General features: G+C 41.6%; 1 protein-coding gene across 2 annotated transcripts in view; it reads right to left on the bottom strand.

Annotated features, from left to right (window-relative positions):
• The window catches only part of sbno1 (strawberry notch homolog 1 (Drosophila)), a 151,184-nt gene that overhangs the window by 81,481 nt on the left and 46,069 nt on the right, over positions 1-23,634 (bottom strand). The window contains exons 3-6 of one of the 2 annotated variants that reach the window (XM_063074016.1): positions 15,321-15,615; positions 11,389-11,427; positions 5,048-5,151; positions 2,492-2,585 (exon numbers count right to left, since the gene is read on the bottom strand). In XM_063074016.1, the coding sequence (XP_062930086.1) occupies positions 2,492-2,585; positions 5,048-5,151; positions 11,389-11,427; positions 15,321-15,615 (532 nt within the window). The remainder of the gene's footprint in view (positions 1-2,491; positions 2,586-5,047; positions 5,152-11,388; positions 11,428-15,320; positions 15,616-23,634) is intronic. The other variant, XM_063074017.1, reaches the window with a different exon arrangement.

Genomic DNA, 23,634 nt, shown 5'->3' with positions numbered 1-23,634 from the left:
ATGCAATGTTAGCATTCATTTCAAGAGGATTGGAATATAAAAGCAAGGATGTAATGATGAGACTTTATTAAAAAAAAACGTGAGGCCTCACTTGGAGTATTGTGAGCAGTTTTGGGCCCCTTATCTTAGAAATCGGAGAGGGTTCAAATGAGGTTCATGAAAATAATTCCAGAATTAAATGGACTGTCATAAGAAGAGCGTTTAGACCACAAGACCACAAAATATAGTAGAAATAGGCCATTTGGCCCATTGAGTCTGCTCCACCATTCAATCATGGGCTGATCCAATTCTTCCAGTTATCCCCACTCCCCTGCCTTCTCCCCATACCCTTTGATGCCCTGGCTAATCAAGAACCAATCTATCTCTGCCTTAAATGCACCCAATGACTTGGCCTCCACAGCCGCTCATGGCAACAAATTCCACAGATTTACCACCCTCTGACTAAAGTAATTTCTCTGCATCTCTGTTCTAAATGGACGTCCTTCAATCTTGAAGTCGTGCCCTCTTGTCCTGGAATCCCTTACTATGGGAAATAACTTTGCCATATCTAATCTGTTCAGGCCTCTTAACATTCAGAATGTTTCTATGAGATCCCCCCTCATTCTCCTGAACTCCAAGGAATACAGTCCAAGAGCTGCCAGACATTTCTCATATGGTAACTCTTTCATTCCTGGAATCATTCTGGTGAATCTTCTCTGAACCCTTTCCAAAGTCAGTATATTCTTTCTAAAATAAGGAGCCCAAAACTGCACGCAATACTCCAAGTGTGGTCTCACGATTGCCTTATAGATCCTCAACATCACATCCCTGCCCTTATATTCTATACCTCAAGAAACGAATGCCAACATTGCATTCGCCTTCTTCACCACCAAGTGAACCTGGAAGTTAACCTTTAGGGTATCCTGCACAAAGACTCCCAAGTCCCTTTGCACCTCTGCATTTTGAATTCTCTCCCCATCTAAATAATAGTCTGCCCGTTTATCTCTTACACCAATTCGAATGACCATACACTTTCCAACATTGTATTTCATTTGCCATTTCTTTGCCCATTCCCCTAAACTATCTAAGTCTCTCTGCAGACTCTCTGTGTCCTCAACACTACCCACTCCTCCACCTATCTTTGTATCATCAGCAAATTTAGCCACAAATCCATTAATCCCATTGTCCAAATCACTGACATACATCGTAAAAGGCAGCGTGTTTGATGGCTCTGGGCCTGTATTCACTGGAGTTCAGAAGAATGAGGGGTGACCTCATTGAAACCTATAAAATGGTGAAAGGCCTTGATAGAGTGGATGCTTCCAATGGTGGGGGAGTCAAAAAACCACAGGACACAGCCTCAGAATAGAGGGGCATCCTTTTAGAATGGAGATGAAGAAGAATTACTTTAGCCAGCGAGAGGTAAATCTGTGGAATTCGTTAACACAGGCAGCTGTGGAGGCCAAGTCTTTATGTATATTTAAGGCAGAGGTTGATAAGATTCTTGATTGGTCAGGGCATGAAGGGATTCAAGGAGAAGGCAGGAGATTGGGGCTGACAGGGAAATTGGATCAGTCATGATGAAATGGTGAAGACTCGATGAGCCAAATGGCCTAGTTCTGCTCCTACATGTTATGGTCTTAATCAGCAACTGAGGACATTATAGTTTGTAACTTTGTGTCATGGACAATTTACAAAGGTTGCTTACTTCAGAACACAATCCGTAGGACCAGAGCACACAGGTGCTTTGTACTTGTCATTGTGTCATGGAAAAGTACAGAACAGAAACAGGCCCTTCCGTCCACCCAGTCCCTGCCAAACCATCTAAACTACTACTGCCATCGATCTGCACCCGAACCATAGCCCTTCATAACCCTGCCATCCATGTACCTTTCGAAACCTCGCTTAACATTGAAGTCAAAATTGCATCCACCATTTGCGCTGGCATCTCTTTCCACACTCTCACCATTCTCTGAGTGAAGGTTTCCCCTCTCATGGTCCCCTTAAACATTTCACCTTTTATCCTTAATTCATGAAAACTAATTGTAGTTTCACCCAACCAGAGTGGAAAAGGCCTGCTTGCTTTTATCCTATCCATAATTTTGAAAACTTCCATCAAATCTCCCCTCAGTCTTCTACATTCTAGGGAATAAACCTATTCAACCTTTCCCTATTACTCAGGTCCTCCAGTCCCTGCAACATCTTTGTAAATTTTCTCTGCACTCTTTTAAACTTATTTACATCATTCCTATTGTATTTAAGTTAGGGGGAAAAAAATCAGAGCTGTCATAAAAGGTGGCCATGAAAGTGCACTGTGACGGAAAACTTATTGTAAATTTATTCCCAGATTCTAAATTCTTATTATTTGTTTGTAGACATAATGCAACTCAATAGAATTAGCATTGAACTAGAAGAACAAGAATTTGTTTCATAAAGGACCAATTCCTAAATGAAAACAGAAAGGAAATGTAGATGCAGACAAAGAAGCTGGGGACTTGAAGAAAAAGCTTACATTTCATTGGCATATATTCAGCATAAGTGTCTGCATGTCCCAATTCCTCATCGTCCTCCTCTTCAGCTTCCTCTTCATCCTTCAGAGGCAATTTCTATCAAATATTACAAAACAGAGATTTGGATTAGAAAATGAAAAAAAAAGCACTTAAGTTCTATTAGCCAAAAGACAGGTAGAACTCCAAACAAACTGTTGAAGGAAGAAGCACTTATGGAGAGGAGGAGAGTGCAGTTGAATCTCAGGTTGAGAAACTTTATGGGTCATACCACCCCACCCCCACGACCACCAGATGCTGCTCGACCTATTGAGCTCCTCCAGCACTGCTCCAGATTCTGGATTTGCAGTCTCCTGCATCTCAGGAAAAATAGGCACAACAAACAGAAGCATCTGCATTGTTCACTCATCATCTACGATAAACCACACCTTTTAACTTCTAAAGGAAGCTTTCAAATAGTTTTCACAAGTATTGGCATGCATTATTGATTAACAAAAGTCACAGACAGTTTTTATTTGATACCAGAAAAAAGGGGGAATTTTAACTTCAATAATAAATACTCTGTTTTGATTTAAATCTAACATTCTAGTTTAATTTGAGGAAGGAAATACCAGAAGCATTTATTAAGGAATACCTGTTCCATAAAGAATGTCCATTATGGAAAACCTTACAGAATATGGAATTTGTACAAATGTACTGTGGAGAGCATGCTAACTAGCTGCATCACTCTCTGGTATGGGAGGTGGTGGGGTTACTGCACAGGATTGAAATAAGCTGCAGAGAGTTATAGAGTCAGCTCTATCATGGGCACTAGCCTCCTCATCATCCAGGATATCTTCAAGGAGTGATGCCTCAAAAGGGCAGTGCCCATCATTAAAGACCCCCATTACCCAGGGCATGCCATCAGGGAGGAAGTACAGGAGCATGAAGGCACACACTCAGTGATTCAGGAACAGCTTCTTCCCCTCTGCCATCTGATTTCTGAATGGACACTGAACCCATGAACACTATCTCACTGCTTTTTTTATTTCTATTTTTTGCACTACTGATTTAATTTAGCTATTAAACATACATGTACTTATTGTAATTAATGTTTTTCTCTATTATTATATATTGCATTGTACTGCTGCTGCAGAGACAAATTTTATGACGTATGCCAGTGATATACAATCTGATTCTGATTTCTCCCCCTTCCCTTCTAGTCCTGATGGTGGTCTCTGCCCGATATGTCCACAGTTTATTGATTTCCATAGACAGATGCTGCTTGATCTGCCGAGTTCCTCCAGTGTCCTGTCCAATACCACTTGTACATGATCTTTCCCTATTAGTAAGCATCACATTATAACAGTCACCATCAAAAATTCAAAGAAACTATCTGCAATGGGGTGAAGGGGAATGATGGAGAGAGCAAGGTTGTGTTGAAGACTACGTTGATGGAAAAATGATTCTATAGTTTGGCAGATGAATGCAGTTCTGGTTGCCACGCTCTGGGAAGGACAGATTGCACTGGAAAGGGAGTAGATGAGATTCACCGGGATGTTGCCTTGGCAAGGGTTCTTCAGTTTAGAGGAAGGACTGATAGGCCTAATCTTCTTTCTTTGGAGTGGAGGTAGCTAAAGGTGTACAACATAGGTATACAAAATTATAATTTAATTGGCTACAGCGTGGAATAGGCCCTTCGAGCCAAATTACACAGCAATCCCCCGATTTGATCCTAGACTAATCATGGGACAATTTGCAATGACCAATTAACCTACCAACCGGTAGGTCTTTAGACTGTGGGAGGAAACTGGAGCACCCGGAGAAAACTCACGTGGCCACTGGGAGGAACTCCTCACAGACAGCAAACGGAATTGAGCCCAGGTTGCTGGTGCTGCAGAGTGTTATGCTAGCCACTACACTATCGTGCTGCATGATCAGGCGGAGCTTTTACCATGTAAGGTATCTAAGACTCGAGTGCACAGGCAAATGGTTTGGAAGGGTTTATTTATTTATTTATTTTATCTAGCAATACAGCACCGAACAGGCCCATCTGACCCAACAAGCCAATTCACCAGTAACCCACTGACTTAACCCTGACCTAAAATAAACCAGAACAATTTACAACGGTGCGTCTTTGGAAACTGGAGCACCCGGAGTCTGGAGGAAACCCATGGGCACACTGGAAGGAAGGTACAAACTCCTTACAGAGGACGTCAGTACTGAACTCTGCAATCAGATGCCCTGGCCTGTAACAGTGTCACACTCACCACTTTGCTGGGTTCTGAGGACGGACATCCTCCCACTCAGTGGGTGGCTAAAATCTGGATGAATCTGGCAAATCTGCTTCCGAGGTGCTCGGAGATGGAGAAGCAGCATCAACTTAACCGGATATTTATTAGTTATTTGGCTAGGCCGAGGAAGGATCTCGACGCAAGCAATATTGGACTACTAAGCACATAATTACTGTACAAGTGCAGGCAGGTCTTGAAAGGAACTGTCAATAGCACATGCCCAAGAAGATCAGGTCTCTACTGACAACAGGGTGAGAAATGTAAAGCTCCAGGATAACATGTACTTACTGGTGTGGGAGAAAAGCTCCGCACTTTGATGTCTTCATTGACCCATATTCGAGTTACCTCTTTACTCAAGGATTCCTTCTTCACAACACCATTGTTAAGGTCAGCTGCAAATAAAGGAAGTAAGATTAATTTCTAAATGTTTCGTTATGTCTGAATTTTTAGGTAGCAATAATGCACTGATTAGCAACAAAGGGGTCAATTCTATTCATTGGGGTGGCGACAGAATGACACACGTGCAGTAATCAGGAAGTTCTTGGGTTAAGTTCAGAAGAATGAGAGGTAACCTCACTGAAACCTATCGAATGTTGAAAGGCCTCGACAGAGTGGATTCAGAGAGGATGTCTCTTAAGGTGGCGGAGTCTAAGGCCAAAAGACACAGCCTCAGAATAGAGGGGCGTCCTTTTAGAGTGGAGATGAGGGGGAACTTCTTTAGCCAGAGACTGGTAAAACTGTTGAATTCATTGCCATAGGCTGCTGAGGAGGCTGAGTCATTGGGTATATATAAGGCAGAGGTTGATAGATTCTTGATTACTCAGGGCATGAAAGGATACGGGGAAAAGGCAAGAGATTGGGGCTGAGAGGGTAAATGGATCAGCGATAATGAACTGGTGGAGCAGATTTGTTGGGCCAAATGGCCTAGTTCTGCTCCTATGTCTTATGGTCCAAGTTAATGAAGCAACATAACCCATTTTCGTGATTATGCTCAGGAAAGTTGCACAGCAGCTCTTAATGTGTTCAGGATGGAAATGCTGACAAACAAAAATCAGAGAATACAAGAAGCAAACCGTGGGGTCAGAGAGGGAATCTGTGGAGAGAAAATCAGTTAGCATTTCAGACCTCCGCTTTAAAAACAACATTTCTAATGCATTGACAGCTACGAGACATTAATTCACTCTCTGGAGATGCTGCCTGACCAACCTGGCATTGTGCATTTAATTTTGGTTTTCCAGTAACATGGTTCTACTTGCATGAAAGCTTATTGATGCAAATTTACCACACCCATTTGGCTTATTATTTTCTACTTCACCACACTGCAGTAATTGAGCTATTTTACAAAGAGAGCTATCAAAACAAGTGTCTTTCCATGTAAAAATAAACTTTTCAAATCTATACAAGGTTTATAATAATCAATATGATTATTTGTTTCCAAACCTCCATTTTAAGGACCATAAGATACAAGAGCAGAACTAGGCCTTTCAGCACATCAAGTCTGTTCCACCATTTCACCATGGCTGATTTATTATGCCTCTCAACCCCAATCTCCTGCCTTCTCTCTGCAACTTTTGATGCCCTGACTAATCAAGAATCTATCAACCTTCAATTTAAATATACCCAATGACTTGGCCACAGCCATATGTGGCAATGAATTCCAGATTCACTAACCCCCGGTTAAAGAAATTTCTCCTCATCTCTGTTCTAAATAGATAGAGATAGACTGAATAGATAGACTGTTCTGAGGCTGTGCCCTCTTGTAAACGTACAAGATAGAAAGCTAATGATCTATAAAACTTCTGCACTGCCCACTAGAAGTTTTCATAGTACACAGAACAGTGCAGCGCAGGAACAGGCCCTTCGGCACACAATGTTGCGCCAAACTAGCTAAACAGTAAATCAAAAACCCCCAAAACTTATCCCTCTTACCTACACAATGTCCTCATATTCCATCTTCCTCATATTCATGTGCCTATCTAAATGCCTCTTAAAAACTAGTAATGTATTTGCCTCTACCACCTCACCAGGGAGCACATTCCAGGCATTCACCACTCTGAGTAAAAAAACTTCCCCTCCGATCCCCTTTGAACCTACCCCCTCTCACATTCAATGAATGCCTGCTGGTATTAGATATTTCAACCCTCAAAGCTGAGGTTGATGAGGGCAAGGTTAACCAAGATTCTTTGATCACACAGTGCATTCACCCACAGACTAAATAGTATTCTATTGATGTTCCTGGAAGCACCCACAGACATGTTCAAAGCAGAGCTCAGCAGAACATGGGCAATCATTATCCAAAAGTTAGTTAGTGTCTCCAGCAAAGTTCTCGACATTAATTTATAAAACATTCAATAATTCAACAAAGAAACAGAACAGTTTACCGGTTTCTGTGCTATGGTGCTTCTGACTCTAAACAGGCTCAATGCATTCAACCCTAATGCACACAATGAGGTGCTGAACCATTTAAACTAATGGCATCCAATCCCTCTACCTGTACAGTTTCCTGCCAAGATAGATTTAAAACGTCCATTCTCTACAATGGAATTGCCCACAGGAATGTTCAACACGTTCTCTTCGGTTTCTGTTCTGGGGCATTCATGGAAAATGTTATCCACACTCCATCCAGATCAGAACTAACCAACACACTGATTTTAACTCAGTTGAGGTTCTAAACTGGAAAAAGGCCAAATTTGAAGAAATGAGAAAGGATCTAAAAAGCGTGGATTGGGACAGGTTGTTCTCTGGCAAGGATGTGATTGGTAAGTGAGAGGCCTTCAAAGGAGAAATTTTGAGAGTGCAGAGTTTGTATGTTCCTGTCAGGATTAAAGGCAAAGTGAGTAAGAAGAAGGAACCTTGGTTCTCGAGGGATATTGGAACTCTGATGAAGAAGAAGAGAGAGATGTATAACATGTATAGAATAAGGTGCTCGAGGAATATAAAAAGTGCAAAAACATACTTAAGAAAGAAATCAGGAGAACTAAAAGACATGAGGTTGCTTTGGCAGTGAAGGTAAAGGATAATCCAAAGAGCTTCTACAGGTATACGAAGAGCAAAAGGATAGTAAGGGATAAAATTGGTCCTCTTGAAGATCAGAGTGGTCGGCTATGTATGGAACCAAAAGAAATGGGAGAGATCTTAAATTGGTTTTTTGCGTCTGTATTTACTAAGGAAATTGGCATGGACTCAACAGAAACAAGGCAAACAAGTAGTGAGGTCATGGAACCTATACAAATTGAAGAGGGAGGAGGTGCTTGCTATCTTGAGGCAAATCAGAGTAGATAAATCCCCAGGACCTGACAGGGTATTCCCTTGGACCTTGAAGGAGACTAGTGTTGAAATTGCAGGGGCCCTGGCAGATATATTTAAAATGTCGGTATCCACGGGTGAAGTGCCGGAGGATTGGAGGATAGCTCATGTCGTTCCCTTGTTTAAAAAAAGGTTCAAAAAGTAATCCAGGAAATTATAGGCTGGTAAATTTGACATCGGTAGTAGGTAAATTATTGGAAGGAGTACCAAGAGATAGGATCTACAAGTACTTGGATAGACAGGGACTTATTAGGGAGAGTCAACACGGCTTTGTGCATGGTAGGTCATGTTTAACAAATCTATTGGAGTTTTTCGAGGAGGTTACCAGGAAAGTGGATGTAGGGAAGGCAGTGGATGTTGACTATATGGATTTCAGTAAGGCCTTTGACAAGGTCCCGCATGGGAGGTTAATTAGGAAGATTCAGTCGCTAGGTATACATGGTGAGGTAGTAAATTGGATTAGACATTGGCTCAACAGGAGAAGCCAGAGAGTGGTAGTGGAGAATTGCTTCTCTGAGTGGATGCCTGTTACTAGTGGTGTGCCACAGGGATCAGTGCTGGGTCCATTCTTATTTGTCATCTATATCAATGATTTGGATGATAATGTGGTAAATTGGATCAGCAAATTTGCTGCTGATACAAAGATTGGAGGAGTAGTGAACAGTGAGGAAGGTTTTCAAAGCTTGCAGAGGGATTTGGACCAGCTGGAAAAATGGGCTGAAAAATGGCAGATGGAGTTTAATACAGACAAGTGTGAGGAAGGACAAACCAAGGTAGAACATACAGGGTTAATGGTAAGGCACTGAGGAGTGCAGTAGAACAGAGGGATCTGGGAATACAGATACAAAATTCCCTAAAAGTGGTGTCACAGGTAGGTAGGGTCGTAAAGAGAGCTTTTGGTACATTGGCCTTTATAAATCAAAGTATTGAGTATAAGAGTTGGAATGTTATGGTGAGGTTGTATAAGACATTGGTGAGGCCGAATTTAGAGTGTTGTGTGCAGTTTTCGTCACCTAATTACAGGAAGGATATTAATAAGGTTGAAAGAGTGCAGAGAAGGTTTACAAGGATGTTGCCGGGACTTGAGAAACTGAGTTACAGAGAAAGGTTGAATAGGTTAGGACTTTATTCCCGGGTGCGTAGAAGAATGAGGGGAGATTTGATAGAGTATAAAATTATGTTGGGTATAGATAGTGTGAATACAAGCAGGTTTTTTCCCACTGAGGTTAGGGGAGAAAAAAACCAGAGGACATGGGTTAAGGGTGAAGGGGGAAAAGTTTAAAGGGAACATTGGGGGAGCTTCTTCACACAGAGAGTGGTGGGAGTGTGGAATCAGCTGCCAGATAAAGTGGTAAATGCGGGCTCACTTTTAACATTTAAGTAAAACTTGGACAGGTACATGGACGAGAGGAGTACGGAGGGATATGGTCCAGGTGCAGGTCAGTGGGATTAGGCAGAAAAATGGTTCGGCACAGCCAAGAAGGGCCAAAAGGCCTGTTTCTGTGCTGTAATGTTTCTATGGTTTCATCTTAGCACTCAAAGCTAAAATTTAATTTACCATTAGTACAATTTCAAAGTTCTAATTTCAGATGGAATGTAAATGGGACATTTAAATCAAAATGGTATTTTTAATGTTGGCAATTCTTGCTCACTGTATCCAGACAGGGTCAAAGATAGTGCAAATTATACAGAGGACGTAGAATGTATGGTAAGTACAGCATCAACCAGCCGAGTCTGATGGTATTTATTCACCAGAGTCCTAATCCTACAAGGATGACTTGTCACCCACCATTACCTTACAAATATTTCCCTTTAACAACTTAATTAGTTCTACAGATAAATTCCAGATTCACCACTCTCAGGTTCAAGAAATTCCCCCTCATCTCTGTTCTGAAAGGCCGCCCCCTATTCTAAGGCTGTATCCTCTGGACACTCCTACATCCTCTCCATGTCCACTCTGTCAAGGCCCTTCACCATTTGATAGGTTTCAATTACATCACCCCTTATTCTTCAGAACTCCAGTGAATACAGGCCCAGTGTCATCAAATGTTGTTCGTATGACAAGCTGTTCAATCCTGGCATCATTTTTGTGAACCACCTTTGTACCCCCTCTAGTTTCAGTACATCCTTTCTACGATAAAGGGCTCTAAACTGCTCTCAATATTCCAAGTGAGGCCTCACCAGTGCTTTATAAAATCTCAACATTACATCCTTGCTGTTATATTCTAGTCCTCTTGAAATGAATGCTAATATCACATTTGCCTTCCTCATCACAGACTCAACCTGCAATTTAACCTTCAGTGAATCCTGCACAAGGACTCCCAAATCTCGTATTTCCTCTCCATTTAGAAAACAGTCTTCACTTTAATCTCTTCTACCAAAGCGCCTTCCTGCCACTATATTCCATCTGCCATTTCTTTGCCTGTTCTCCTAATCTGTCTAAGTCCTTCTGTAGCCTCTTTACTTCTGCAAAATCTACCTGCCCTTCCACCTATCTTCATATCATCTGCAAACTTTGACTCAAGGCCATCAATTCCATCATCCAAATCATTGACATATAGCGTAAAAAGAATCAGTCTCAACACAGACCGCTGTGGAACACTACTAGTCACGAGGAGTCAACTAGAAAAGGCTCCCACTTTATTCCCACTCTTTGCCTCCTGCCAGTCAGCCACTGCTTTATCCATGCTAGGATCTTTCCTGTAATACATACACACTTATTGTAAAATAGTTTTTTAGTATTGTTATGTATTGCAAAACAACAAATTTCATGACATAATGCCAGTGACACTAAACCTGACTTTGATTTTGAGTTTAAAAGTAGAGTTGCAGTTTTATTCACTATTGGTAGTGTGTTCCATACTCCAGCATCGGTGCTGCTTGAAATGAAACAATGCAGTTTCTTTCCAGATTACTGGGGTGTGTAAAACATGTTGCTGGGAATAAATACCATATAATTCTGTAAAACTAACTTGAAAAAATGTACCTCACCCACACACCAACATGCAAACACATGCTGTACAAGATGCTCAAGCACTAAATAGGAAAGTGATACCCAGAGATGAAATACAGAGAAAATTTACCAACAGTGCAACATCGTCCCATGCATAAGACCGCCAGTGTGAGGAATGGTAAATAATTCTAACCTCTAATATGAGATCTTTAGCCAAAGTGCCCCCACAATGAACACCAGAGGATGTGCTGGGCCAAATTTCAAAATAAATCAACCTTCAAGAAATGTTGCACGATCATATTTAGTCATTCCTCCACCACGTGCCTCCACTCTGTTGATTTCTTCCGGTTTGATGATATTACCAACTTACCTGCTTTATTTGACATCTTAGAACTGAGTAGTATCATTTCTGTCAGGAAGTTAATTGTGTGGGGGTGGGGGGGGGGGTGAGAAGGGTTCCACAGCATTTAAGAAAGTCTCTCAATTTCCTTGCATCATGAACATCAAAGAGTTAACATTAAAACTCTGCAGTCAACGTTTCAAATTATTTTCTGCTGATATCTTTCCAAATATTTTTTTCCGGACTAATTGCATCTAATAAGAGGAATCAAAATTGTTATAAACTTACATCTTTTTGTAAAGACTAAGAAGGGGTTAAGTGACAACATTACAGACAAGGAGGGATGAGGTAGATTAATAGTTCAGCATGGAATAGATGGGCTTAGAAACAGCAACTCGACTACAGTGCGAATCAGAGGGCATGAAGCAGACAGTAAAACACAACATTCCTCTTTGTTGTAAAAAAAATCTCTAAGAAAATGATCAGCTTATGTGCAATTGAAAAGCTGGAGCCCTTATTAACAGGAGGGTTCTCAACATTTTTAATGTCATTGACCCCTACCATTAACTGAGGGGTCTGCAGATTTACAGCAGGGAGAGTGAATTGATGGAGTTTATGAGGCGATGCCAAAAAGGGCACGGGATACTATAGGTCCAGTATTGAGTGATAAGAAAGGATTATCTGAGGGCCTGGTAGGTGAGAGGCCTTTAGGGAAAAGTGACCACATGCAACGCAAACTAAAACTCAGCAGGTCAGGCAGCAGTTGTGGAATTGAATAGATAGTCGACATTTCAGGCCGAGACCCTTCTTCAGGAGTGAGAAGGAAGGGGGAAGATGACAGAATAAAAAGTTGGGAGGATGGGAAGGAGGGTAGCTGGAAGGTGATAGGTGAAGCTAGATGGGTCAGAAAGATAAAGGCCTGGAGAGGAAGGAATCTGATAGGAGAGGAAAGTGAACCATAGGAGAAAGGGGGAGGTGATAGGCAGGTGAGAAGAGGTAAATGGGCCAGAGTGGGAAATGGAGGAAGAGGGGAGGGGAGGATTTTTTTTAAACCAGAAGAAGAAATCAATATTCATGCTGTTAGGTTGGAGGCCACCCTGAAGGAATACAAGGTGTTGATCCTCCATCCTGAGGGTGGCCTCATCTTGGCACAAGGTGGGACCATGGGCTGACATGTCAGAATGGGAATGGGAATCAGAATTAAAGTGCTTGGTCACCAGGAAGTCCTGCTTGTGGTGGACAGCCATGTGATTCTACAGAAAGACTGAAAGTGTTTTAGTGTTTTAGCTCAGTCAGAAATCATCTTATTAAATTGCAACTAAGTCTAAATGCTGGAACTGGCTTTGGTAGAATGGATTTATTCACAAATTGGTGAAATAGCAGGATAAATGAGTTAAAGACAATCTGCTGAAGGAACTCTGTGTCTGTGTTTGTACAGGGGGAAGATCATCATCATCTTCTGGACCAAAAGCTTCCATCAGGAAAATAACATAAAAGGATTTATGCTCCAATTGGAACTTCTGGATGCTGCAGGAAATCATGCTGGGGCCCCATCTGTTCACATTCTCTATCAATCATTTAGATAAGGGGACCAAGTTCAAAATATCCAAATTTGATGATGAGACAAAACAAAGTAACTATGTGGTTGTGAGAAGAATTCAGAACTATCTCAACGAGAATCTGGTGTGAAGAACACAGCAACTAGAAAATAAAGATCGTGGGAAAATGTGAGCTGAGCCACTGAGCTGAAAAAAATTACAGTACATTTTAAATGGTGGTAGACCAAACAAAGTCAATGTTCCCACTGAGTTCCTCCTTCAATGTTCAATGTTCCTCCTTCCCTTTCTCTTATGGTCCACTCTCTCTCCTATCAGATTCCTTCCTGTCCATTCTTCTACCTTTCCCACCCACTTAGCTTCACTTATCACAGATAGCCTCCTTCCCCTCCTGCCACCCTTTTCTTCTGGAGAAGGGTTTTGGCTTGAAATGCCGACTATCTATTCACTTCCACGAAGCTGCCTGACCCTGCTGAGTTCCTCTGGCATTATGTGAGTGCTACTGTCAACATCCAGAGATAACTGGGTGTTTTTGCTTAAATCCCTGGAAGGTAATAAATACATTGGTCTTTAATGCAATGGTATTTGAGCACAAGAGCAGAGATGTCTTGATTCAGCAGAACCTGCAATATTCTCACTTGCTGCAAGGATATGCTTACAATCAAGGGAGTGCAACAACAGTTGCACACAGCTCCTGAAATGAGGAATGTGTTTTGAAGAGGGTAAACAAAATAGGCGACATTGCAACATATGGAGAGAAGGTAGAGACTATGACATCGCTGGCTGGAGTACCAAATACAGTAGCCCCATACCCAAAAGAGCTGGCCATTTGGAACCAATGAGGAGAAAATCTTCAGGAAATGTATCACTGGGATTCTCCACACAAAAGGGCTGTGGAGGCTCAATCTCAGGCTGCCTGTAGCCGTTGGCAAAGGAGATGCCAGGGCAGGCTGGATGCCGCGCTGGCCCCATCTGTCGGTGCTGCTCTCCAATGTTCACTCGGACAGTGCTCACAAGTTGCATTGCATGAAATGAGCAACTGCTGCAGGCTTGTTCTTGCAGAAATATGGCTCAAGATAACACCAATTTGCAGGCCATGACACTCAGGCAAGTGGGCTATATTATTTTGGTTCTTTTTTGTAACTATGTTTTTCTGCTATTGTGATTACTAGTGCTGTGTGTGACTGTTGTACTGTGGCCACAGAGGAACATTGTTTCATTTGGCTGTACTCATGTGTATGCTGGAATGACAATTAAGCTTGCACTTGACCTTGAAATGAATTGAGAGATGAGGGGAAAGTGCAGGTAAAGGATTTACAGAGGACTTATTGAAAGGCAGTGACAGAAATGGAGGAAGGGTTGCTGAATGATCTCTTCCTGCTTTTTTTAAAAACTGGTTTAGAATTTAAGTTTTTGTATTCCTGCACCATTGATTTTCAGTAAATCATACACACATTCCTTGAGGTTTCAACAAAATAAACATACAACTGTTCCATGTTTAGATTGTCGATAGTACCAACATGAATCCAAGTTCAACTGAACAACTCATTACAATGATCAAAGTTTTCCAAACCAACATCTAAATGATGCAAATGCAGAGACCATAACAAAGGTGCAAAGGGACTTGGGAGTCCTTGTGCAGAATCCCCAAAAGGTTAACTTGCATGTTGAGTCGGTGCTCAGGAAGCCAAATGCAATGTTAGCATTCACTTCGAGAGGACTAAAATATAAAGGCAAGGATGTGATGCTGAGGCTTTATAAGACATTGGTCAGTCTACACTCTGAGTATTATGAGCAGTTGTGGGTCCCTAATCTTAGAAAAGATGGGCTGAAAAGAGGAGGTTCATGAGAACAGTCCCATGAATGAAAGGGTTAACATATGAGGAGAGTTTAGAAGAATGGTGGGGGTGGGGGTGGGGAGAAGAAATCTCATCGAAACCTATGGAACATTGAATGGTCTAGATAGAGTGGATGTGGACAGGATATTTCCTATCATGGGCGAGTCTCGGAACAGAGGGCACAGCCTTGGAATAGAGGGACATCCATTTAGAACAGAGTTGAATAGGAATTTCTTTAGCCAAAGGAGGTGATTCTATGGAATTCACTGCCACAGATGGCTGGGGAGGCCAAGTCACTGGGTATATTTAAATAGGTTCTTGATTAAGGTGTCAAAAATTAAGGGAGAAGGCAGGAGAATGGGGTTGACAAGAATAATAAATCAGCCAATGGCAGGCAGACTCAATGGGCCAAATAGCTTAATTCTGCTCCCGTATCATATGTTCGTTTTTTAAGTGCAGAAACATCAACTTTTTTGAGACATCAGTGTTTACTATTGGTTTGAATATTCCTAAAACTAGATGAAATTCGCAAATTCAAACAAAATGGTTTTAAATGAAAACGACTTACTGGCTGCTGTTGAAATGGGCTGAACAATATTGGACGGTGGCTTCATCTTCATCAGTTCCGATAAGCTGTTGCTTTTCAATAAGTCCTTCAGCTGGATCTGGTCCTTGGTTGAAGCTGTGGCCGCCGCTGGGGCAGCGGTAGAGGTCAGAGCTATTGAGCTGCTCTGCACAACCTTGGCGACAGTAACTGTGGGACGAGAGACTGCATTTACAGGTGCTTTTGTCACAATTAATGTCGTTCCAAGGTTTGGCAGCTGATTCAACTGATTTAACACAAAGGTGGTAGCTGTAGGCGGCTGTCAAGAAAAAAAAAGTATAGAAAATAAAATTTCAGGTGCCCAAATTCAGTGCAATATAACAATGCCCAAAACCAAATATAATTCTTGTCAATAAACTGTACGCAAACTATGTTTTGCTAAAAGCCAGTTGAATGAATCCCATATAAAAAACATTAAGGAGCATTAAGAGAAAGCAGATAACACTGGACAACAAAGATTTTGCTTCCTGAATACTTTTAGGTGTAGTTTATGGATTTTGAGCTGATCATGAAATTCACCATGAAATTTCCCAATCAAGCACCTTTTCAAAAAAAACCACCTACATTTGTTATTTCAATTCATAATTCAAGCCAAAATAATTGATGCCAAGATTAGGGAAGGCATTTTTGTTGGTCCACATATCATACAGGTAATCAATGACAGGAAATTTAAAGAACTTCTATTGGGACCAGAGAAAATCACATGGAAGGCATTCAAGGCGGTTGAAAATTTTCTTGGCAACTGCAGAGCACCAGAGTACATGCAGCTGAATGACACCATGTTTCAAGCACACAAAACTATAAAGTACAAAATGTCACTAAAGATTCATTTTCTACATTCCCATTTAGACTTCTTCCCTGCAAATCTTGGCACTATCAGTGACAAGCCTGGTGCAAGTTTGACCAGAACATCATAGTCATGAAGAAACAGTATGAGGACAACTGGCTAATTATTGTCGGACACTTAAGACAGAAGACTCAGGCACTGAGTACAAATGAAAATCATCAAAACATTTTTTATCTTTGTTGAACTACTGCAAAGTGTCAGCACCGTTCTGCAATTAAATAAATGAATTAGATTCAATAAAAGTTAATTTCTTGTTTTTCAAAATTCCTACATGAAACAAGTAGTCTGAAATTATATTTGTGTTCAGCTTCAAGCAGTCTATCATATACCAAAAAAGAAAATTTGAGGAAGCAACACTCGAAAAAATTTGTTGTCCAGAGTAATACCCCATCTTCCACAGAACTTGGACTGTTATTGCTAGGAAAGGCATTTTACATAAGAGTTTTCAAACACTGGTGGACAAAAACCTTTCCACAAGCTTGAAATTCAAGCCATAATAATCAAATGCAAAGTGGAGCAATGCCTGTATATACAACAAAAAGCAACTTGAATACTTAAATTAATGATTAATTTGCTGGACTTGAATGTTGTCATTATGTTGACTTTAATTTAAACACAGAGGGGTAGAGTACTGTGCAAAAGGCTGAGGTACATTAGGTAACTAGGGTGCCTAAGACTTTTTGCACAGTACTGCAATAATTTTATGCATTGCACTGTAGTAAGGAAAGGGGAATCATGATTAAGAAAGGGGGAAAGGAGAGGAGAGGGAGCAGGAAACACCAGAAAGATATTCTGTAATGACTAATAAACCAATTGTTTGGAATCAACACAAACTCGAGGAAATCTGCAGATGCTGGAAATTCAAGCAACACACACAAAATGCTGGTGGAATGCAGCAGGCCAGACAGCATCCATAGGAAGAAGCACAGTCGACATTTCGGGCCGAGACCCTTCATCAGGACTAACTGAAAGAAGAGATAGTAAGAAATTTGAAAGTGGGAGGGGGAGGGGGAGATCTGAGATGATAGGAGAAAGGAGGGGGAGGGATGGATCTAAGAGCTGGGAAGTTGATTGGCAAAAGGGATACAAGGCTGGAGAAGGGAGAGGATCATGGGACGGGAGGCCTAGCGAGAAAGAAAGGAGGAGGGGAGCACCAGAGAAAGATGGACAGCAGACAAGGAGTGATTGTGAGAGGGACAGAGAGAGAAAAAAGAGAGAAAGAGAAAAAAGGAAATAATAAATAAATAAGCATGGGGTAAGCAGGGGAGGAGGGGCATTAACGGAAATTAGAGAAGTCAATGTTCATGCCAAAATGCTGTTATTCCATACTGGTACTTAACTTTTCCTTCGCTACATTGCTGCTGCTTCCTGCACCCATGCTGAGCTCGTCAATTTCATCGACTTTGTTTCTAACTTCCACCCAGCCCTCAGATTCACTTGGCCCATCTCGGACACTTCTCTCCCCTTTCTGGATCTCTCAGACTCCATCTCTGGAGGCAGACTGTCCACTGGCATCTTCTATAAGCCCACTGACTCTCATAACTACCTCGACTATACCTCTTCCCACCCTGCCACATGCAAAAATGCCATTCCCTATTCCCAGTTCCTCCTTCTCTGCCGCATCTGCTCCCAGGATGAGGCTTTCCATTCCAGGACATCTCAAATGTCCTCTTTCTTTAAGGATCGTGGTTTCCCTTCTGCTGTCATCAATGATGCCCTTACCGCATCTCCTTCATTTCCTGCACTTCTGCCCTCATCCCATCCTCCCATCACCACAACAGGGACAGAGTTCCCCTTGTCCTCACCTACCACCCCACCAGCCTCCGGATCCAGCACATTATCCTTCAGAACTTCTGCCACCTTCAACAGGACCCCACCACTAAACACATCTTTCCCTCTCCACCTCTCTCCGCTTTCCGCAGGGATCATTCCCTCCACGACTCCCTGGTCCACACGTCCCTCCCCACGGATCTCCACCCGGCACTATCCCTGTAAGCGCAAGTGCTACACCTGCCCCTACACCTCCTCTCTTACCACCATTCAGGGCCCCAAACAGTCCTTTCAGGTGAGGCAACACTTCACTTGTGAGTCTGTTGGGGTCATCTATTGCATCCGGTGCTCCCAGTGCAGCCTCCTCTGGGCTCCCAGTGAAACCCGACGCAGATTGAGAGATCGCTTCGTCGAGCACCTCCACTCCATCCGGCACAACGGACAGGATCTCCAGGTTACCACCAACTTCAACTCCGCTTCACATTCCCATTCGGATATGTCCATACATGTCCATACTCTACTGCCATGATGAGGCTAAACTCAGGTTGGAGGAGCAACTCCCTCCCCCAGCTGCCTATCACCTCCCTCATGGTTCCGCCTCCTTCTACTACCCATTGTGCTTTCCCCTATTCCTTCTCCACCTTTCCTACCTATCCCCTCTCCCAGCCCTTGATCTTTCCCCTTACTGGTTTTTCACCTGGAACCTACCAGCCTTCTCCTTCTCACCCTCCCCCCACCTTCTTTATAGGGCCTCTGCCCCTTCCCTCTTCAGTCCTGACAAATGGTTCCAGCCCGAAACGTTGACTGATCATTTCCAAGGATGCTGCCTGACCTGCTGAGTTCCTCCAGCGTGTTGTGATTGTTGCTAATTGAATAATGGTGCTGATGCTTTGCAATAGTTCAACTAAGCTAAAAATGTTTCGTTGATCATTTTTGTTTGTACTCAGTGTCTGAGGCTTCTCGCCTCAAACAATAATTAGCCAGCATTGATGAATTCCAGTTGCTCTGATACCCTTCCCTCCATAACCACAATGTCCTGGTGAAACCTTTCACCGTGCTTGTCACTGACAGCACCCAGATTTGCAGGGAAGTCTAAATGGGAATGCAGAAAATGAATCTTTAGTGACATGTTGCACTTCATGGTTTTGTGTGCTTGAAGCATGTTGTCAACCAGCTGCAGTAGTTTAGTGCTCTGCAGTTGCCAAGAAAATTTTCGAAAGCCTTGAATGCTTTCCATGCGATTTTCTCTGGTCCCAATATAAGTTTTTTGAATTGCCTGTCATTGATAACCTGTTTGATATATGGACCAATAAAAATGCCTTCCTTAATCTTGGCATCAGTTATTCAGGCTTGAATTATGAATTGAAATAACAAATAAGTGATTTTTAAAAAATGGTGCTTGATAGGAATATTTCATGGCGAGTTTCATGATCAGCAGGCCAAAATTCATAAGATACAAATGTATTCAGGAAGCAAAATCTTTATTGCCCAGTGTTATTCTACCTCTGTTTATGCTGGGTCCAAGTAAAACCAATTTTCACTTGTGGAAAATGAAATCTGTACTAGAGTGACATCATACATTACATTTAGCATGAAGGACTTGCATTACAACAAATAAAGCTAATAACATTTGAACATGCATCTGAGACACTTAAAACAATGATGTGGAATTTCCTTTCAGCAAAGACCAAGTGTTCCTCTGCTACTGCTTCATCGGGTTTGGCCCATGTACCTCGGCCAAGAAGCACTTAAATTATCAAGAGGTAGCGGGTTTCATTAAAGGAATACTTTAAGATAGGTTAACAGCTCAACACCACACTAATTTATTCCTAAGGCTTCATTCTAACCCCACACAAATTGAATTATAGTTTCAAAATCATTCATTAATTGAAAATTGTACAGTGCATCAAATGATACAAGAAACTGCTGTGGGCTTGTTCTTACAGAAACGTGGCTCCAGGACAACATCCATGCATCTTCGATCTACAGACCATGATGCTCAGGGACATGGGCAAAATTATTATTTGTTTTAATTTTTTTGTAACTCAAGTCTTTCTGCTCGCAGGGTTGTATACTGGAAATGGATTGCCTGATACTAGAACTAAAACAGGCATACAAAATTACATTTGTATTGATTCATTAGAATAACCAAGCTACATCGAGATAGCTGAAAAAGAGCAGATTCAAGCACACTCAAGAAGCACACCACCTTGTCAAGTCAACCTGATAGGCACTACATCTCCAACCACAACTCACTCCACCACCAATATACAGTAGAGTCAGCTTAATAGACACCCCATCTACAACCACTCACTCACCCCATCCCAGATGGAGTGGACATAGGATGCCCTGATGTAACCATTAAGACTTCGACATGATCATCCAAATCCTCAACCTCGACCAGGTAGAAGGACAAGGGCAGAAAAGCACGGGGCACACCACCAGCTGGAAGTTGTCCTTCAAACTACATACCATCCTGACCTGGAAATATCTCCATGCCTTCACAGTCACCGAGTCAAAACTCTGGAACCTTTTGGAACAGTTTTGTGGGTATACCAATACCCTGGAGACTACAGTTGTTCAATGCTGGCATTTAAGAGTAAATTTAGAGTAGCTAGGGGAACTGAAATCCCACACAGCCACTGGGAGAATGTGCAAACTCCATGCACACACACAACACAGAAAGAGAACAGCTGGAGGTGCGAACTGGCTGCAACACCTGCAGTACCACCATGCCACTTTTCACTCAGTGGTGCAGAGGATCTCAACAGTATGATGCTGTATTTTGAATAACATGACAACCTTGTAAAAGTTACCATGGCCCTATTCAAAGAACATTAGAGATTTTTGTTTCAAATTCAGATTTTTCACATGTACGTTGAAGGATAGCGAAATTTGTTGTTTGCGTTAACAACCAACACAACTTGCTGCCCAAAAGCATTGCCACACAGTCTGACGCCAGCTTAGCATGCCTCGATGATCCGAGCCAAGAGTTCTCCAACGCCCAATGCCTTTAAAAAAAACCCTGGTCATAATTTAATTACATTACAACAGTGACGACACTTTACTTAAATTGTCCTGAAGAAGAATCTCAGCCCGAAACATCGACGTTTATTTATTTCCGTAGACATTGCCAGACCTGCTGAGTTCTTCCAGCATTTTGTTTGTGTTGCTGTATTTAAGTATACTTAATTCACACAGAGTTCTTAAGATGCAATTAATGAATTTTCTTTTCAATTCATAACTGAAATGCATTTTTCATGAATGAGAACAAAACTACTGAACACAGATCAAAGTAATAAAGCACCTGAGAACATGTTAATCTAGTTTTTCATGATAAGTCCCAATTTCAGACTGGATTACATTTGCATTGTAATATGCTCTAAGAAATGTAGCGTTTGCTAACCCTCCTGTTGCAAATCAAAAACCAGCAAGCGTCTAGTTCATTTGCAATGGCTCAAGCCATCCAATAGACTCAATTAGTTCAGGTGAACATCAGGAACACAGCAGAAAGCATCTCTCATAGCCATGATAGCAATAAATCACATCCTTTCTGATCAAGGACAGCCTGGCAGAGGGAAACAAATAAAACCATCATTGGGCAGAAAGATCCCAAACCATTAATGAAGGAACTGAGCAGAATAACAATATTGAGGAGAACTATGGGATGCATTTGGGAGCAGAAGTCCCAGAGAGTAAGAGACTCAGCCCAACACATGACATGCATTTCCCTCATCAAAACTGATAATATCCACACACAGTGTTGTCTCAGGAAGGCGACATCTATCAAAGAATCCCACTATCATCCCAGGGCTATGCCACCTTTACACAGCTACCATGCACAGAAGCTCAAAGACCCACGCTAATATTCAGATTCATTTATCGCATGTACATCGAAACATATAGTGAAATGCATCACATGGTCTTATGGTCTAAACTCCAAGTACACTCCCAGAGCCATCAAACTCTCCTTATACGTTAACCATTTCATTCCCAGAATCATTCTCAAGAACATCCTCTGGGCCCTTTCCAATGCCACCACATCTATAGAAAGGGTGCAGAGGAGATTTACAAGGATCTTGCCTGGATTGGGGAGCATGCCTTACGTGAATAGGTTGAGTGAACTTGGCCTTTTCTCCTTGGAATGACCGATGATGAGAGGTGACTCTAGTTTCCCACCAATTTTTGTTATATTTTATGCCCTCTCCTTTGCTTTAACGCTGTCTTTGACTTCCCTTGTCAGCCATAGTTGCCTCATCCTCCCTTTGGAAAACTAGTGCTCAAGAAACTCCAGCCATTTCTGTTCTGTCGTCATCCCCTCCAATCAACTTTGGCCAGCTCCTCTCTCATGCTTCTGTAATTTCCTTTACTCCTCTCTAATACTCATACATCTGACTTGATCGTCTCCCTCTCAAACTGCAGAACAACACAATAAGACAAGCCCTTTCCTATCCTCCCATTCACACACAGACAGCCATCCAACCCTAGGACTTCCACCTCCGACATCCAATCATTAGCCCTGGACTCTCACACTCTAAACATCTAGCTTTCAACCTCTAGTCCCTGGCCCAAACTTGCAGACATCAAACCTCCACATCAACCCAGGGGCTTCAATCTTTGGATCTTAACCTCTGGACTCGCCAATTTTGGTCTTCGGCCTCTGGACTCATCAATCTCTAGACATCTCCAAGCCTCTTTTTCTTTTTAAATCTTTTTTATTGAGTAAGTATACAAAAAAGGTAAGCCATATAAACATTAATACAATGTTAAAGTATAATAAAATTCCAAAAGATAACAATACCAAAAAGAAAATACTACAAACAATGTAATTTAAGCATAAGAAACCAAAATAACATAATAGTATACTAGATTTTATATATATCAATGGAAAAAAAGAAAAAAAAACCCCAAAAAAAACCCACCGTGCAACTAACTAAAAGCAAAGCAAAGCAATGGGCTAACTTGAAACCAAACAGAGTTAAACTTAAAATCACGTCCTCAATCCCGACCTCCATTAAAACAGTGAAAAAAAAACAAGAAGGGTAAATATTACATTAAATGAAAATATCGAATAAAAGGTCCCCAAATCTGTTCAAATTTAAATGAAGAATCATAAAGGTTACTTCTAATTTTCTCCAGATTCAAACATAAAATCGTCTGAGAAAACCAAAAAAAGGTAGTTGGAGCATTAAGCTCTTTCCAATGTTGTAAAATACATCTTTTCGCCATTAAAGTAAGAAATGCAATCATTCTACGGGCTGAAGGGGAAAGATTACTAGAAATTTTAGGTAGTCCAAAGATAGCAGTAATAGGGTGAGGAGAGATATCTATATTTAATACCTTAGAAATAATATTGAAAATATCTCTCCAAAAAGTTTCCAAAGTAGGGCAAGACCAAAACATATGAGTTAAAGAGGCTATCTGCCCCGAACATCTATCACAGAAAGGATTAATATGCGAGTAAAAACGCGCTAACTTATCTTTGGACATATGTGCTCTATGCACCACTTTAAATTGAATTAGGGAATGTTTAGCACAAATAGAGGAAGTATTAACTAATTGTAAAATCTGCCCCCAATCATCCACAGAAATGGTAAGCCCCAATTCCTGTTCCCAATCTACCCTAATCTTATCAAATGGAGCTTTCCTGAGTTTCATAAT

This window comes from Mobula hypostoma, chromosome 21, assembly GCF_963921235.1.
Source record: "Mobula hypostoma chromosome 21, sMobHyp1.1, whole genome shotgun sequence".
In the NCBI taxonomy this organism is placed as follows: Eukaryota; Metazoa; Chordata; class Chondrichthyes; order Myliobatiformes; family Myliobatidae; genus Mobula; species Mobula hypostoma.
The sequence above is the reverse complement of the archived record's forward strand: the minus strand, read 5'-3'. Positions and strand labels throughout refer to the sequence as shown.